This window comes from Paramisgurnus dabryanus, chromosome 21, assembly GCF_030506205.2.
Source record: "Paramisgurnus dabryanus chromosome 21, PD_genome_1.1, whole genome shotgun sequence".
Taxonomy (NCBI): Eukaryota; Metazoa; Chordata; class Actinopteri; order Cypriniformes; family Cobitidae; genus Paramisgurnus; species Paramisgurnus dabryanus.
This window is the reverse complement of record NC_133357.1, coordinates 8437672-8455214: the sequence shown is the minus strand read 5'-3', so window position 1 is coordinate 8455214 and position 17543 is coordinate 8437672. Positions and strand designations below refer to the sequence as shown.

The 17543-nt window shown below is 37.7% G+C and overlaps 2 protein-coding genes across 5 annotated transcripts; one reads left to right on the top strand and one right to left on the bottom strand.

Moving 5' to 3' along the window:
* Nucleotides 1-11: 11 nt before the first annotated feature.
* btr32 (bloodthirsty-related gene family, member 32) lies at nucleotides 12-5420 on the bottom strand. Of its 2 annotated transcripts, XM_065269071.1 has the most exons (7): nucleotides 5226-5420; nucleotides 2103-2641; nucleotides 1934-2029; nucleotides 1601-1834; nucleotides 1402-1525; nucleotides 1290-1319; nucleotides 12-1143 (listed from the first exon to the last, which is right to left on the bottom strand). In XM_065269071.1, the coding sequence occupies exons 2-7, from the start codon at nucleotides 2637-2639 to the stop codon at nucleotides 602-604; spliced, it is 1563 nt and encodes a 520-aa protein (XP_065125143.1). In that variant the 5' UTR covers nucleotides 2640-2641; nucleotides 5226-5420; the 3' UTR covers nucleotides 12-601. The 2 variants fall into 2 exon arrangements, with proteins under 2 accessions (XP_065125143.1, XP_065125144.1); XM_065269072.1 differs by lacking the exon at nucleotides 5226-5420 and having other exon boundaries at nucleotides 2103-3567.
* Nucleotides 5421-5903: 483 nt separating this feature from the next.
* Nucleotides 5904-16272, top strand: lmnl3 (lamin L3). 3 transcript variants are annotated; one of them, XM_065269069.2, is made up of 13 exons: nucleotides 5904-6484; nucleotides 8266-8422; nucleotides 8547-8672; nucleotides 8976-9146; nucleotides 12309-12413; nucleotides 12503-12628; nucleotides 13278-13498; nucleotides 13729-13951; nucleotides 14952-15059; nucleotides 15141-15260; nucleotides 15344-15445; nucleotides 15722-15787; nucleotides 16057-16272. In XM_065269069.2, exons 1-12 carry the CDS (start codon nucleotides 6111-6113, stop codon nucleotides 15758-15760), a joined length of 1872 nt encoding a protein of 623 aa, XP_065125141.1. In that variant the 5' UTR covers nucleotides 5904-6110; the 3' UTR covers nucleotides 15761-15787; nucleotides 16057-16272. The 3 variants fall into 3 exon arrangements, with proteins under 3 accessions (XP_065125141.1, XP_065125140.1, XP_065125142.1); XM_065269068.2 differs by lacking the exon at nucleotides 15722-15787 and having other exon boundaries at nucleotides 5905-6484; XM_065269070.2 differs by lacking the exons at nucleotides 12309-12413; nucleotides 15722-15787 and having other exon boundaries at nucleotides 5912-6484.
* The last annotated feature ends 1271 nt before the right edge of the window (nucleotides 16273-17543 follow it).

Sequence of the window (17543 nt, the reverse complement as noted above, 5' to 3'; positions counted from 1 at the left end):
CTTAAACATGATGAGAGATCATTCACATTTATTTGTAATAAGAATATTTACATTTAAGATTGTCAAGAATAAAGATCTAACATGATTAACAACACTTTCTGTCTGTTATGTTTACACAACTAGAGGTTTATGAATATTTCTATAATGTATCACACACCAACTGTGTACTTATAATATGTGTATTGCTCTGTTTATGACAATATAAATCAAATTAAAACAATGTTCTTACAATTTAACTTTAACAGTTGAAATAGGACAAGATAATTAGTTAACAAAGTATTTAAGCAAAACAACTGTATTTACAGGACACTTTGAACATTTGTATATCACCTCATTATGAATGTACATGAGGCTTCTGCTTGCCTGTATAAAAAAGTATTCATAAGTCTCTTCTTTTCAAGGTGTTGTAGGTTTTCTGGTTATTATTGGTCCAGTTTTGCCCTGCTCACAAATAGTTCTTATGTTTATTGAAACTAAACATTGTGTGAGTTTGACAGATGGTATAAAACAAGCTGTGTGTATGTGAACAGAAAAGAATTATCTTTTGTGTATCCGTATGTTTAATCTGGAATTTTTGATTTCATTTCTGGTCATTTTTTTCTTAACCCCGCACAGGTAAGATGATGAGAGGGTTTATGTTTTTACCATTATCATTGTTACATGGGCTGAAGAATGGATAGAGAGTTTCATTAAAGGATTGATTATTATAAGAGTAGATACAAGAGCGGGAGTTCACATTATAAAAGATGACTAAACCCCCTTCATAATCCACAAACACACCAATCTTCTTTGGTTTCACTTTCAGAGACAGAGAGACATCAGAACCAGCGAGAGCTTTATATTCATTCTCATTCCTTAGAGCTAAAGTCCAGAATCCATTCGCTGGTGTCAGTTCGATCTCTCCTTTCCTGTTAACAGATTCCCTGGCCACTCCTAAAACCCAGTCAGTTTTTCCTATCACTTGCACTTTAAAATAAAAGCATCCTGATGAGACACCCTCCTTTCCCAGGACACATAGACTTGTATCAAATCTCTTGGGATTATCTAAGAGGTGATGTCTAATGTCTCCGTGTCTCACTTGTTTTTCATCATCAGACAGGATGAGATATGGATGAGCTGTGTCAGGATCCAGAGTCACATCCACTGAGAGATCACACAATATAAATAAATCAAAGAGGGTTGCGTATAATATTCATTACAGTGTATAGATGAATTACAGCAGGTGATTTGTCAGTAAATAAATGTTATGTGTGTTGTTAGTGTATATGAGAGATCATCACACACTGTACCTGCATTTTGATGCTGCATCACCGTCAAGACTGTAAACACAAATGAGATGACTTCTAGGTATTATGGGATTTATTTCGATTAAGCAAAGTCTGATGTAAATCTGTAACTTACATGCATACATAAAGAAATTTTCTAGTGTCTTCATAAGTTGAGTCTTAACTTTTTTCAGCACACTGTCAAGACTGATCTCAGAGCAGCTCTTCATGTTCACAGGCCTGTACGTGGATGGATAAATCTACAGTAGAAGAGAGGAGGAATCCATCAGAAGATGAAGTATTTTATGATTTAACGTATTGTGACTAATAAAGACCTGTATGAGATGAAGATGATCTTCAGTGTTTGAGATCTGCTTCAGCTCAATGTTTCCCCTCTTCAGCTCACAGATCTCCTTCTCCAGATCTTTAATGAGATCTTCAGCTTGTTTCTCTGCTGTTTTCTGTTTCTTATCCATCTTCTTCATCAACTTAGATTGACTTCTCTCAGCAAAGCGGATAATATTAGTAAAGATCTTCACCTGGTCTGATTTCTCTTTATCTATATTTTTCTGATGCATCAGATCATATATCAGACATAAGATTAATTATCGGGTTGCTCTTTACACCATTACACCAAAATGTATAATCTTATTCATTTCTTCACTCACCTTTATCATCTCTGCTGAGTTTCGGATGTCTTGAATCTTCTTGATTCTGTCCTGAATCATGAGCTGCACATCTTCTTGTGTCTTTACCACCTGAGTCTACAAACAGAGACAATCACAGATCATATTGGTTATATCTTATGATAAATGAGTCATCTGAAGTATTTCTTACCTTCCTCTCTTGACTCTCCTCCTCTATAGGTACGGTGTTGTGAGTCATGTGATCTCCTTCAGTACAGGACAGACAAACACATACCTGATCATCTTTACAGAAGAGCTCCAGAGGTCTCTGGTGTTTCTGACAGATATAATCGTCCAGGTTTTCCACAGGACTGATCAGTGTGTGTTTCTTCAGACGCTGAACTCTCAAGTGAGGTTCTAGATGAGTTTCACAATAAGAACTCTGACATATCAGACAGGTCTTCATGGCTTTTTTTGTACACATGTCACAAGAAACCTCAGATTTCCTCAGATGAAACTTTTCTTTAAAGAGCTGCACAACTTCTCTGAGTGTTGTGTTAATTTTGAGATCAGGTCTCTTCATGAAGATTTCTTTACATACTGGACAGACGCAGGTGTCTTTCCAGCACTCTTCCAGACAGGTCAAGCAGAAGTTGTGTCCACATGGAGTGGTGACCGGATCACTGAACACATCCAGACACACTAAACACTGAAGCTCTTCGTTTAATGGACCGCTGGAGGATGCCATGACTAAAAAGACAAATCATTTCATCATGTAATATGGTCAGGTAAAAGCAGGTGGGTGATTCCCATAGAAGGGACTTTAAATTAAGTTTTTTTTTTATAAGGATTGCTAATTATTTCCATCACAGAGAGACTTAGTGTTTATAGGGGTGGTTTCCAGGAAAGGGCTTATCCTATAGTCCCGGATTTAAATGCATGTTTAAGTTGCCTTAATTCAAAAATATCGTCTCAAGATGCACACCTGTAATGCTTTTGTAAGGTTTGCTTGTAACTGCCAATAGAGGGACTGTCACACTCAATATACACCAAACCAAATTAACAAATTAAATTAAACTAAATATTATATTATATTAAACTTAATAAACTAAGGTGCATGTCAAAAGCATATAATTATATTTTGTAAAAATATAAATATCAATAGATTTTTTTCCTATTTTATTAAAAACTGTCACAGCAAACATCACGCAGGATTGTACTGTTTACAAACATGCACACGCTGGTGAGGGTTAATTTAATTCTGAGGTATCTGCGTGCGTGGAATCCAGACAGGTTTGCTTTTAATCCAGACCTTGACGCTTTGTGTGTTCGACGTTATATGGTGCAGCGCTGACCGATCAGCTTATGACATCAGAGAACCGCAAGAGCAAAGGTAAAGACCGACCAGTTCGTAACATTTCAACTTGTTCTCGCTGTACTCTGATGTCCTCCTCGCTGCCAAACTTTTTTACGGAACCCCGAAAAGTTGGCAGCCCTGATTCAGTCATGAATTTCACACTGCTTGATCCATGTCAGACATTTCTCCACTTGGGTTTAAAGTTTCGGGAAGGGAAATAATTCAAAACCAAACTCTTAGGATACCGGGTATCAGATTTATACTATCCATTTTCACAATGCTTCCGCATGTTTCCCTCGCTCGAAAGTTTGTCAGACCCCCGCACGCACCTATGGTTTCTAAACCACGACTGGCCTTTGTTTTCCAGCGTGGCTTAGCGAAAGGTCCATTTCTACAGACATTTTAAACATAAGGAAGGAATCAATAGTAGACTACTTAACCCTGATAAGACCCTTGGGGTCAATCTTACCCCCAAGCCACTTAGTTAAAAAACATGGTTCCCTTCATCTCAGTGGAATAAGATTTTGTTGACTTTCCAGACTGGAAAATAATATCCGTCAATATTCATATAAAAATAACAAAAATATAAAAAACACATGCTCAATCTCTCTCTCTCACACACACATTCTGGTTTCCATGTTTTGTGGGGACATTCCATAGACGTAATGCATTTTATACCATACAAACTGTATATTCTATTCCCCTTACCTGCCCCATTCCCTAACCCCAACCATTATAGAAAACTTTCTTGTACCTTAGATTTTCAATAAACATCATTCTGTTTGATTTATTAGCTTGTTTCCTCATGGGGACATCAAAATGTCCCCACAAGGTCACAAAAACACTGGTTTTCCTATCTTTGTGGGGACAATTGGTCCCCACAACGTGATAATTACCAGGTACACACACGCGCACACACACACACACACACACACACACACACACACACACACACACACACACACACACACACACACACACACACACACTTTCTACTATTTGAAATAATATTTATTTTAAATGTCCTTTCTAATGTTTATATAAACATAAATTCACAAAATGTATCACTAAGTGAGCAGCAGTTGGCCACATCCAGTAAAATGAATGGGTCTCCATGGGCTTCTGTTGGTCGAAATGATTTATTTCCTAAACTGTAATTCTTTTATGATTTTTTCTAAACACCAGATGGCCGAATTCCACAAATAACATCTTGATCATCTAAAAACAATTTAGATCATATTTTATGTTAATTTTTGATTAAAAAAAATGATATTTTACAGGCAAGCTAATGGTGTGTACACTAAAAACAAATGGTTCTATAGCACCAAAAGTGGTAAGTTGAGCGATTTAGTTGTAAACAGGTACAAAAGTACTTCATATCTCCCAAAACACAGCATTATTGTATAGATGGAAAGTAAACAAAAATGATATATTATTTGGATCATTAAAAATTTTTTTTTTTTTGTTATTACTGTTGTAATTTTTGGGGTAATTTTTACCCCCACTGAACTCTAGCGTATACAGGGAAATCGGGGCTTATGAGGGTTAAATAAACAATTCCTCAGAATAACACTTAGTATTACAGTCCTGTTGGTCACTATTTAGCTGAACCAGCACACGTAGCACATCTGAAAGTAAACTCGAAACTTTAAAAACCAGTCTAACCTGTTGGTTAACTTATGAAAAAAAGTGATTGATAATCTGGTATTCAAAAAACATATTAAATTCATAATTTTAACTTTCCCTCATGACTACAAGTAGGAATTTTTCATATTATAATTATAATATTTAGATTTGAAATACTCTACAGAGTTTAGTCATATACTTCAATTAAACCACATAATACATCCCAGCCACAAAATAAATACCAGATGTGATTTCAGTATAATGTAGTTAGTATAAGCTTTATTTTCATTGATTAATTCATTTAAATTTTATGACAGCATAGGCTACCACAGCTGACATTTCTTCACTTACCTGTAAATGAGATGTTTTCGTCTCAGAGAGTCTGAATAATTATTCTGATCTTTAAAAGGATTCTGTTGAAACTTCTACTTCTGTTTAGTTTTACTTTTACATTCGTTTCCTTCTCTTTAGTCATGGTAAAGCCCCGCCCATACTTTCATGAATAATTATTCTATTTATATTAGCCAATCAGCACTGTTTATATACAAATTGTGTACATTTATTAAAGTGATTTCCAGCGGCTCCAGGTGTTGTTTTCAGGAAAAACTCATTTTCTCACAAAATTCTTCTATGCATAATTGAATAAAACAGAAAATCATAAAGTAGACTAATAAAAGGGCTTATTTAAGCACAATAAACATTTTTAATCATTATGTTATTTTATGTCATTTGTTTTTATGACTAAAACCAACTTTTACTGTAGTAACAAGCACAATTTCTGTAGATACCATGGTTACTTTATCCGCCTGTTTTTTTCTGACTCTAAACTCCGCCATTTGTGTCATATAATGTAAGACTGATAAGAATTTAATATTGTTTATACATTCCTCTAAAATTAGATTTCCTATTAAAATGCATAAAGATGAAGTTAGGCTCGTTTGATATTTCTGCATTTCAGCGCAGTCTCTTTAAATCCGGCGGAGGTCTGGAGGTGGTGACGTCACGTCGCAGCTGACCGTGATGAAGCGCGATTGAGTTTATTCCTCTCAGGAAAACACGCAGCATAATCACGCTGTCCACAGTACAAGCGTGATTTTGACACTCTGACAGAGTGTAGGAAGCGACACAGTCTTGTTTTATTTTACTTTTTGACTTCGTATAACTGCGTTTCACTTGATCATCTCTCTTTATTCCTCCGCGTCTCTGTTATTTTACCTCAGTTGTTTCGACACGATCATGATCACCTCCACCCCGGTGGACAGCCGCGCCCCCGCCACGCGCTCCTCCAGGCGCAGCGGCGCGACTCCGGCCAGCGTCAGCCCAACGCGTGTCACGCGCCTTCAGGAGAAGGAGGATCTGCGACACCTCAATGACCGGCTGGCCAACTACATCGAGCGGGTCCGGCAGCTGGAGAATGACAAGTCCTCAATGCAGCTCCTGTTGGAGGAGAAGGAGGAGAGCCAAGTGCGTGAAGTGGGAAATGTGCGCCGCCTGTACGAAACCGAACTGGCGGACGCGCGCAAAAGTCTGGACGCGACCGCGAACGAGCGGGCCAGACTGCAGATTGAGTTAACACGGCTGCTGGAGGAGCACAGAAAACTCACTACCAGGTCAGCGTATTTATCTGTTTTACTGCACATAAAATAACAGGTGTATATGACCTTATGGGGCGATGTGCACACCAATTGGCTTATGACATTGAAATATCGCGAGAGCCTAATTAAAATTGAGTTTGCGAACTACTCTCGCGATACTTGATGTCATACGCTGATCGTTTTGCGCAGCACTGCAGGAAGTCGAAAAGTTTATTTTGACGTTTGTTCTGTTACGCCTTTTACAATTTTGCATTGTTGGCAACAGTGTTGGGTGTAACTTTTTACTAAGTAATTAGTTACTGTAATTTAATTATTTTTCCTTAAAAAGTAAAGTAAGGGATTACTCGTCATTTAATTACAGTTACTTCTGATGTAATTTATTCAAGACCAGTGTTGGGGGTAACGCATAACAAGTAACGCGCATTACGTATTAATATTTATTTTCTAAAGTAATGAGTAAAGTAACGCATTACTTTATAAATGTACACGTTAATATTTGAGTTACTTTTTAAAAAAAGTAATGCAAGTTACTTTTCAGTTTAATTAATTCAATTTTAAAATAAAATAATGTACTGAATCAAACTGAACATATTAACGTAGAATTACGCACTCTATGTGCCTGAGGTGGAACAGTTTGAGTCAGAAACGTAGATGGCAGGTCAGAGCTTGACATTTTTACGATCATAAAAACACCTGCAAGGCCTGAAAGAGATCAAAGCCGTTTCTCAATATGCGTTCTTGTCTGTACTTGTGTTCTTGTGGACTTGTGAAACGTCATCAGTCGCGGCCCAAGTACTGTTCCAATTCAAAGTTCGCATCAAGCCCAGGTTCACATAAAATCCCCGGATGTGTTCTTGATCCGCCCATTTTATCGAGGATGCATCAGAGGAGACTTGTGTGGACTTATGACAGCGAAGTTTCCCAGAATGCATTTCGCGTCAGGAGTTCGTTCTTCGGAGTCTGAACTTGCAAGTTCGAACTACGAAGGACACAAGTCCGAGTTTGGCGTACTTGGTTTTGAGAAACGGCTCAAGTCTCAGCGAAGTAAGAAAAAGTAACGCAAAGTAACTTAAAAGTAACGTAGCATTACTTTCCATGAAAAGTAACTAAGTAACGCAATTAGTTTCTTTTTTGGGGAGTAACTTAAAGCAACACTATGTAGTTTTTTTACCTTTAAATAATGTCTCTAAAATTATTTCAGTGATAGAACAACTTTTAACTGGACAAATTGTACTGTTGCTGCAACCTGAGCAGCCTCCTAGCTGCTACAAGCACACTCTGAAAGTGGCGGTGGAGGGTAGGAAACACAGCCCCGCCCCTCCCCCTGCCTGCAAAAGAGTGTCTGATACCAGGCACTGTTGCGCTTTTCAACCCCATGGGGGAGCTGTTAGTCATTTTTACATGGAAACTACATAGTGTTGCTTTAATATTGTAATGCATTACTTTTAAAAATAACTTTCCCCAACACTGTTCAAGACGTTTCAAGCATGTATTTTTATCATCTACTAAATAGAATTAAAAACAGTAATAAGTAATTAAATACTGTTTGGAGAGAGTAATCTGTACAGTAATCTAATTACATGATTGAAGATGTAATTAATTAAATGGTAATTAATTACCTTTTTTTAGTAACTTACCAAAAAATGGTTGCAAAGCAGCTTTATAGTAAATAAAAAAACCAGGAGACACTTAAGGAAAAACAAGACAATTAGTAGAGTAACTATGATTGGAATTTTGAATCTTTGTCTTGTGTTTTTGTTGGACAAACACAACTAAAGTGTTTTTTTCTCTCTTAGGAATAATAAGAAAGAGACCGAACTAAACACGGCTCTCAGTCATTGGCGAAATCTTGAAGCCGCTTTGAACTCTAAAGAAGCAGATTATACAAATTTACTCTCCACTAACCGTAGACTGGAGAATGACATTACCGACCTCAAAACACAAGTGTCTAATGTAAGTCTGAACACAGAAGCTCTGTAGATGTGTGGTCTCTATTAGGTCCTGAAGTGTTTTTACAGCATCTTCACTTAGTTATTTACACACACTCACACCAGTTAACCCATCATTCATCTTTCAGCTGGAGTCGGCCCTGCAGAACGCTAAGAGTCAGCTGAGCGCTGAACTGCTTTGCCGTGCGGATGCTGAAAATCAGTTCCAGACGCTTCAGGATCAACTCGAATTTCAGAAACATCTCGGCGACCAGGTCAGAAAATAACTAATTTAATAAAGTTGCAAGTCACTGTTTGAAAAGAACAGCAGTTTATTTAGTCTTTTCTACCGATAAATGGGTTTGTTACAAATCAGGGTGTGTTATCTTGCTGTCTGTGGCCTTCTAAGGCAGACATGGAGACTTATAAGTGACAGATTTGAAACCCCAGACAGGCTTTTCCAGGCAGCTCACTAGATTTTGTCACGGTCTCAAAATTACTCAAATAATAGCAGCAGCAATCTTTGTGAGGATATGTTTGTGTTGTTATTTTTCTCTGTTTTTTGTGCTGGGATTTAGGAGGTTCGGGAGATGCGCAGTCGATACGAGAGCCGGCTGGTGGAGGTGGACTCGGGTAGACAGAAGGAGTTTGAGGGTAAACTAGCTGAAGCCATGAAACAGCTCAGAGAGGAACATGAAGCTCAAATCAGCCAGTACAAAGAAGAACTGGAGAAAACCTTTTCTGCTAAGGTACAACAGTCACAAAACACTTACGTGACAAACACTAAAGGGCTCGTTATAGTTGTGTGTATGTCCTACGGCGTAGTGTTCGTGTCAGTTTTCATTTATTGTTTTTGCGTCGTCGTCCGCATCGACATGCAAACACACGCACAGACCGCTGGTAGGCAGTATCCACGCGTTTAACCACAGTAGCAGCGCGACCGTCAATGAAGAAGAAGCTTGGCAAGTTAACCCACAAACAAAGAAGAAAGACTTTTGTTGCAGTTTGAGTCAAATCACTCCTCAACTTGGCTCATCTTTTGTTTTCACTGTCGCAAACGGAAATACCTATGATGAAAAAAAAATGTTTTTTTACCTGACAGGAGGGGTTCTGGTGGACCAATCACAGCACTTGCAGTCCGCATAGATCTGACGCGCTGTAAAAAAATTTGCGAGGTGCACGTCAGGCTACGGAGAGCTACGCACAGGCTACGGATAGATACGGCGTAGAACTTACGCACGACTATAAATCGGGCTTAAGTGTTCATGTTCAGATAAGAAACGGTTTACACTAAAGCCAGTAGTAGATCTGTATGTTAGAAAAGTTATAGATTTCTTGTACTTCTCCATTGCAAAGATTCAATTATTGCAGTGTTGGCTGTCACTAGCTGTGTTTCCATTAAAGTGCCCATCTTATGACTGCTTTTCCACAAGTTATATAGGTGTATGAGTTCCATCAAGCATGTTTCAAAAGTTGTTTGCTCGAAATAGCTTGTAGGAAAAGATTGTTACCCATCTCTAGTAGCCTCTGTTTCAGGGCAGTTCAGATTGTGCCGTTTTGAGCTAGTCTTACATATTTATGAGCTACTGCTCCTTTGATCACGCCCCACTACTAACGTCATGTGATCGTGCGCATGCTCAGTGGTATCGTGAGCAGTACAGACCATACGGTGTTATTATTTTATATATTATTATTATTAACGGTTTATGTTGCCAACAGACAAATCATGCAGAAAAGTATCACTAATAAGTACACTACAGGAGAAGAAACTCATGACACACAATGATTCCAGAGTAAATTGTGATGTTACGTTAGCAGTCACAACAATAAACTCGTTTTCCCTGGACAATGCTAACATATTCCCATTATAAAACATTTTCAAACGCATTATTTTCGCAAATTACAGAAATTAAGACCCGGCGGGGGATGTATACTGCTTGTGGACCGCGTGCTAATTGCTAGAAGCTAGCGGGAGGTCCGGACCGTGTAACTTATATATCTATGCGGACCGTAAAGTTATTAGAGGCTCGCCTCATCAGAAAAGCCGGGGCGTACGGTCTCGGTTAGTTTGGCAAAAAGCTTTTAGCTCTAGCATCATAAATGTAGTATTTTGTGACAGAAGATGACAACATGCAAAATACAACGTGACTTCTTACCTTATTTTGTTGATATACAAAGATCGCGAATCGAATCCAGTCTGTTTCAGATGTGTGAATGATCCATGAAAGTCCAATAAAATACATCCAATTACCACTTTTGTCCACAAATGCTTATAATCCGTGAAATATAGATTCATAGTCTGTTGTTTACATCAGATTTCGCATGAAGGTCTCATCGCCTACAATCTGAGGACTGTTTGCGTCGTAACACACTGTATATAAGATTACTCCGGGTTCCAATAACCACGCGTTAAAACTTTGTTTTTAAAAGTAGGTGGGAGTATAATCCATAATATCCAAATAGCGCTGTTATTTCCGTGAGACATGATAACAGCACAGAGGGTCTCATTCAAGTGACTGCTCTATGCTCTCTAGCTACCTGGTGGGTGGAGACCTGCGAGTGGGGTGGTGGGCGGGAAAATTCAAACTGAATGTGACGAAACTTTTTGTTACGTCACAACGGAGCTGAGTTTGAACTCCCGCAATCTGAGACTCAAGGCAGAGGACATTCAGAAACCTGTATCTCACTCAAAACAGCATGAATGGATTTTTTTCCAAGTTTGTATGCGTGTGGGAGCATCAGAGACACAAAATAACACCCCAAAACCCAGAAAAAGTGAGTTTTTCATAATACGGGCACTTTAAAGATTTGCGCAAAACTTTACCGTTATTTTCTAAATGTCGACAAAAAAACGATTGCGAGGAGACAGAATTTCCATTAACCGATGTTATGTGACATGCACATTACATTACTTCTTAACTTAACAGTTTTGTTGTTTCGCAAGAAGTCATTTCAAAAACCATGGCAACATGCTGCACCGCACAGACCGGCATGAGCATAGATATGTATAAAGGCTAGATGTGTTACGGCGGAGTCTCTAAAGTCATCACCTGGCGGCCATCTTACCACAGGCAGCTCGCTCACTTGTAGCATTGAGTTTTAATGATGCATGTACTTTTAAATGACCATAACTTGCTCAATTTTCACACGGTTTGGTTTCTTACAAATGTTATTAAAGTGGGTATTATTCTGGATGCTTTAACATGCTTCATGAAATTTTTTTAGTAAAGTATGCAGTGTCATAGGTACATCTTTGACGTTTATAACAAACCAAGCCGTTTGAAAATCTGTAAAAAATTAAGCAAGTTATGGTCATTTAAAAGTACCTGCACCATTAAAACTCAATGCTACGAGTGAGCGAGCTGCCTGTGGTAAGATGGCCGCCAAATGCGGACGTTCCACTCAATTGGCCAGCAGCGCAGGCGAGACATCTAGCCTTTATACATATCTATGTGCATGAGGATGACATCAAAATACAGGAAGAGCGACTTGAAAGTATACAGAGCAGTCGACTCATGAATCGCTCTCACTGTATTTTGATGTCATGCTCTTTCCAACTGTTTCAATTGTAGTTTTGCTATATATTCCTTTTTCAAATTGCCTAAATAAACCCCTTACTCGAGTGTAAAGTTTTTGCGATATATAGGAGTTTATGTGAAATAGCCATGTTTTGAATGGGCACAATTTGACATTTTCTTAACTGCATTTCAATTTGCGCAATTTGAGGTGTAATGGAAATGCAGCTGAGAAAATGAAAATGTTTAAATATTGTTCGAAATATTTAATAATTATACTGTTACTGTAGAAACAGAGGTATGCCTGAGTTCATTTTCCAGATAAATGCATTAGCTTCAGACTGAAGACAATACAACAGCACATCACATTTATTCATGTTAGTTTATGTGTGTAAGTTGAGATGCAGGACAGGTGTAGTTCAGGTCGGGACACTGGAGAGACAGGACGAGGCAGTAACCAGCACAGACAGGACTCGCTCGGTTCCTCATCTTTCTGTTATGGTACCTTAATAATGACCTCAGAGCCATCACACATTCTCAATATCATCTCATGTGTACGTACAGTAACGGGTACGGTCTATCTCTTACAGCTGGAGAACGCAAAGCAGACGGCTGTGAAAAACAGCGATTTTGCATCTTCAACGAGAGAGGAGCTGGCGGGTACCAAACTCCGACTGGAGGCTCAGTCTGTGCAGATCAACAGTCTGCAGAAACAGGTTGTCAAATGAAAGCATTTGAGTTTATGCCAATGTATTGGATGGGTTTCAAATACTGATGGGTTGACGTCAACATGAAACATGTTTGCAAACAATGGGGCATATAATAGTGTAAATATTGATGTGTGTGTGTGTAGTCCAAACATGAGATTAAGCGCAGGGTCTATATGCAGAAAGATTTAATTAAGTAAATAATCAAAAACATGATCAAGAATCCATGGCATTGCAAAACAAGAAACTAGACATGGCAACTACACTTAACAACAACCTATTACATTCAAAAACCGATACTACACAATGAAGACAATAGGGCTTTTGAAGGGTCAGAGAACCAATAGGAACATGACACATAGACAAGGGAACCAATGAGAACACAACATGAAACAAGATAAATAACCGATATCAAAATAAAAGACAAGAACACATGACATAACCCTGTCAACTAGTTAAACTATAATTGTTTTGGTTAAAGTGTCTTTGCATTATTACAGCCTGCATTCCTAAAATCCTTAGTTCATGATTGTTACACTCTCCTTACTTATAACAAAAATATGTTGTTTTCTAGGCCTGAATGAGTTCATAAGATTCAGAATGTGTAATGATTTAATTTTTAGTAAGATTTTGAAATGTATTAATGTTTCTGGATCAGAACTCTGCGTTGGAGTCCCGTGTTAATGAGCTGGAGCAGATGCTGGATCGTGAAAGACAGATCAGTCAACACCGACTCTCTCAGAAAGATCAGGAAATGGCCGCCATGAGACAACAGATGCAAGGACAGCTGGAGGAGTACCAGAACCTTCTAGATGTCAAGCTCATGCTCGATATGGAAATCAACGCTTACCGTAAGATGCTGGAGGGAGAGGAGAAACGGTGAGAGACCTTCATCCTTCAGGCTTCTGTTTAACCCTTGTGTCCTTTCAAACCTGTACAATTTTTTGGTTTAAATAATATTAAATAAAAGGTGAGAGAACATTATTGTCGTAAATTGATCGAATCCATGTTTAGATTGGTTCCTCATATAAAGATGTCATTATTTATTCATTTTTGCTTCATTTCTGCCATGAAAGTTTGTTAATTTTGGATAAACGTTTTCCTCACAGATTGAATCTTTCACCGAGTCCAATCCAGCAGTCGACAATCTCTCGCACACACTCGCAACCTATTCGTAAAATCTGGGGAAAGAAACGCAAGCATGAAGGCTCCAGTAGCGGTCTCTCACCCAACTACAAGTTTGCCCAGCATTCCTCCTCCCGAGGACACTTGACGATAGAGGAGATTGATATGGATGGGAAGTTCATCAAGATCAAAAATAATTCAGAGAAGGTGATTCCTGCTAACAGTTTCATTATTTGGTCTGTAATTAATGGACAGGGTATGAGTTATTTTCTCTTGAACTATGTCCCCATCATTGACGAGTTATCTCATCATTTAAAAAGAAAACATTTTCCTGACAATGACGCTTTCATGATGAGTTTTTATGGTTATCTGTAATTCTGCTATCATCCACTAGATCAGTGGTTCTCAAACTTTGTCAACGTGTGCCCCCCCAAACCAAATTTATGACATAAAACATAAAATTTAAAAATAAACAAAACTTATTACAATTATACAATGTGTTGCTATTGGTTAGTAGCCCTATTTCTCTGAGGTTTAATTACACAGAATTCATGATAAATAAATGTATTTTATAAAATGTCACAAAACTGGGGCCCCCCTGGCACCATCTCCACGGCCCTCAGTTTAAAAAAACACTGCACTAGATGACTAGATAGATACCCAATTTACAAAAAAAACTGATGCAAAAACTAATTTAACAACATTTTAAAATCTCTGTATGTTTTGATCATCGTTCTGAATTTAGTTCTAAAAAAAGTCCTTCACAAAAATGCAATTATTTCAGCTTTTTGCTCAAATTTTTTTAAACAAACCTACCCATATTTAAGAGGTTATAAAAAGAGAACAAATGGAAATAAGATGAATTTTTTTTTCTCGTTTGTTTGTTTGAAAGCATTTGTTTGTTTCATTTGATATATTTGTATGTTTATATATTTATAGAAGAAAATTTTCCTGGAAGGCATTCTGTGAAACATTTGTGAAAAAATGCTGGTGGGAAATGAGTTCATGGTACTTTGTGGTGTGGTGTTTGAGCTGTCATAACTAAAAGAAATTCCCTGACAAATCTTAAAAAATATTTTTTGTCTCGATGCACACCAACAATTATTTTTTCCTCATTTAACCAATGCAAAGTAACCATTTTTTTTCTGTGATGCAGTACTTGTTGTCCACACCATCTAGTCTTACCTGTATTAACCTGTAATTCCAGGATCAACCATTAGGAGGCTGGGTGCTAAGAAAGCGTCAGCCAGACACACCTGATATTGTCTTCCAGATTCCCTCACCTTGTGTACTGAGTGCAGGCCAGATGCTGACGGTAAACACATTCATACCATGATAAAGGAGTTTCAGGTATCATGTAAGTCTTTGACAGGTTGTCTGTGATGTTTGTCTTCAGATCTGGGCTGCAGGTGCAGGGGTGGAGCAGAACTCTGTTGGTAGTCTGGTACTGAGGACACACGACACATGGGGCCCGTTTGGTGAAGTCAGCGTGACCCTATTAAACTCACAGATGGAGGTGAGAGACGGTTCACGTGTGATGTTTGGATGAATTTGATGAGATGTTGATCAGGTTCAGTTTATCCGCTCATCTTTGTGCAGGAAGTGGCAGAGTTTTGTCAGGTGTGTGTTCAGGGAAAAGCTGATGATGATCCAGATGATGATGAAAACATGGTGACACCTGATATTCCTATGCGACGACAGGTAATATCTCTGTGTGTCTTCCTGAATTAACCAAGAAATGACACTTTTGTTATGATTTAGTCCATTTAAACTGATAAGCTACAGTTGTTTACTATGCCATGTTATTGTTATAGTAGTAGTAGTTTATGTGGGAGTATAACAGAGAGTGAATAGATGATAAACATACAGGATTTAAGAGTCATGTGTTCCTTTAAGAGTGTGTATATCGTGAAGATATACATGTAAAGAGCTGATGTGTGTGTTTGTATCTCTTTATCACTGTTGTATTCTGATAAGTCTAAAAGAAGGAAAAAGAAATGTTGCTCTCTGTCGTGATGCATCTCAGAGCAGACGTGACCGCAGGTGAGATGGACGCAGGCGGCTGCGCTGATGTCATCTGCTGAGTTTGTGTCCATGATTTGAATCTTATGAGCTGATAGAAACATTTAATCTGAGAATCTGCGCAGCTGAGCATCATCTGACTCAGACTTCATCCGCTTTGCTGCATCATGAGTGTTTGTGATCTGATGGCTTCTGCATGCAAAGATTAACCTGCTAACCAATCTGAGGACACACACACTGTTGTCATTAATAATGTGTGTTTGTCATGACAATGTGTCTTTATCTTTTAGGTTAGGAGTCATAATCAGGATCTCACCTGTGGGGTCATGTAGGAGATTCGTCTGTGCCAACCCAGCGAGTATTTGAAGAGGATGTGTCCATGAATCTAACTTATTTAATAAATGTCCTGTCAAGATTTTTACATTGATGTATTTGATGCTGTTTGTTCTAATAAATAAAACTGAAATGAAAGAAACTGAGTTAACAATAAATGCATTTAGCAAAAACCAACGTTTCAACCATCTGATTTTTTTTACAGGCAATTTGTTTTATAAAATACATTAATTTATCATAAATAGTGTAATCAAACTACATTCGCACTACATTGTATCTTTTAATGTTTTTTTTGTGTGTAATTTATAATGTGTATTTTTTGTCAGTGGAACGCCAAAAAGTTTGAGAACCACTGCGTTTAAAGGCTTATTTTACAGAAAATTATTATTTTTCTACCCCAAAAATGTGTGTACAGAGAGGATCTTTGTTTCCTAACAGCCAAGTTATAATTAAAGATGTTTGTGTGACTCCTGCTAAGAGGACTTGCAACAGATTGTGAAAAAAAATTAAAAACTTTAGTCATTATACTAAAATGCTCCCACCCCCAAAATAAATGTATGACATAAACATTTTTAAAACTTAAATTATATTAAACTTTACATATTAAATTATACAACAAATTGCTTTTGGTTAGTAGCCTTATTTTTCTGAGGATTAATTACACAGAATTTATGATTTGTTTTATTTGAGAACCACTGGTCTAGACACATGTTTGAGCTTTATCAACTGAAAATAACTTGTAGATCTTAAAATAAGCCAGTGCCATTGATTTGTCTCGAGATACACACCAGTAATGTCTTTTTAAGGCATGTTTATAGAAGATGCTAAAAGGGGACGTATCATGAAAATCTGTATTTTTTCATGTTTAAGTGCTAAAATTGGGTCCCCAGTGCTTCTATCAAACTAGTAAATGTGAAAAACATCAATCCAGTAACTTAGTTTTGGTAAACCATTCTCTACAAGCATGTGGAAAAATAGCTCATTGAAATGTGGCTCCCCTTGTGATGTCAGAAGGGGATCTTATTAAAATAATAGCGCCCCTTAATCTGCACTATCCAACCACAGCACTTACATTTAGTGCAGAGATCAGCTCATTTGCATTTTAAAGGACACACCCAAAATCAGCACATTTTTGATCACACTCATAGTGTCAATTTTAACATGTTATAATAAATGATCTGTGCAGTTTTTTGAGCTAAAACTTCACATACGTATCTGGAGACACCAAAGATTCATCTTTAGCCTTGTGAAATGTCCCCATACAGTCCTGGCTTTTGCTAAGCCTTTTCTGTGAAACCAGGCCTAGAGTATTTTGTATAACTTGAATGGACTTTGAGTCGCTTTAATTTAGTGTCTGACAAAGCAAAAAAATGTAAATAACAACAGGCACGTTTCAAATGTTTGTTATTTTCATACAATGTAAATGAATTATGAATTATATTTC

What these genes read in the sequence shown, in the direction of transcription:
- btr32 (XM_065269071.1), bottom strand. Translation starts at nt 2,639, where the DNA reads ATGGCATCCTCCAGCGGTCCATTAAACGAAGAGCTTCAGTGTTTAGTG. An exon ending in AGGAGAGTCAAGAGAGGAAG is followed by an intron (nt 2,030 to 2,102) that starts GTAAGAAATACT and finishes CTCTGTTTGTAG; the next exon opens with ACTCAGGTGGTAAAGACACA. An exon ending in GATGCAGCATCAAAATGCAG is followed by an intron (nt 1,144 to 1,289) that starts GTACAGTGTGTG and finishes GTGATCTCTCAG; the next exon opens with TGGATGTGACTCTGGATCCT.
- lmnl3 (XM_065269068.2), top strand. Translation starts at nt 6,111, where the DNA reads ATGATCACCTCCACCCCGGTGGACAGCCGCGCCCCCGCCACGCGCTCC. An exon ending in TCAACAGTCTGCAGAAACAG is followed by an intron (nt 12,629 to 13,277) that starts GTTGTCAAATGA and finishes TTTCTGGATCAG; the next exon opens with AACTCTGCGTTGGAGTCCCG. An exon ending in TATTAAACTCACAGATGGAG is followed by an intron (nt 15,261 to 15,343) that starts GTGAGAGACGGT and finishes ATCTTTGTGCAG; the next exon opens with GAAGTGGCAGAGTTTTGTCA.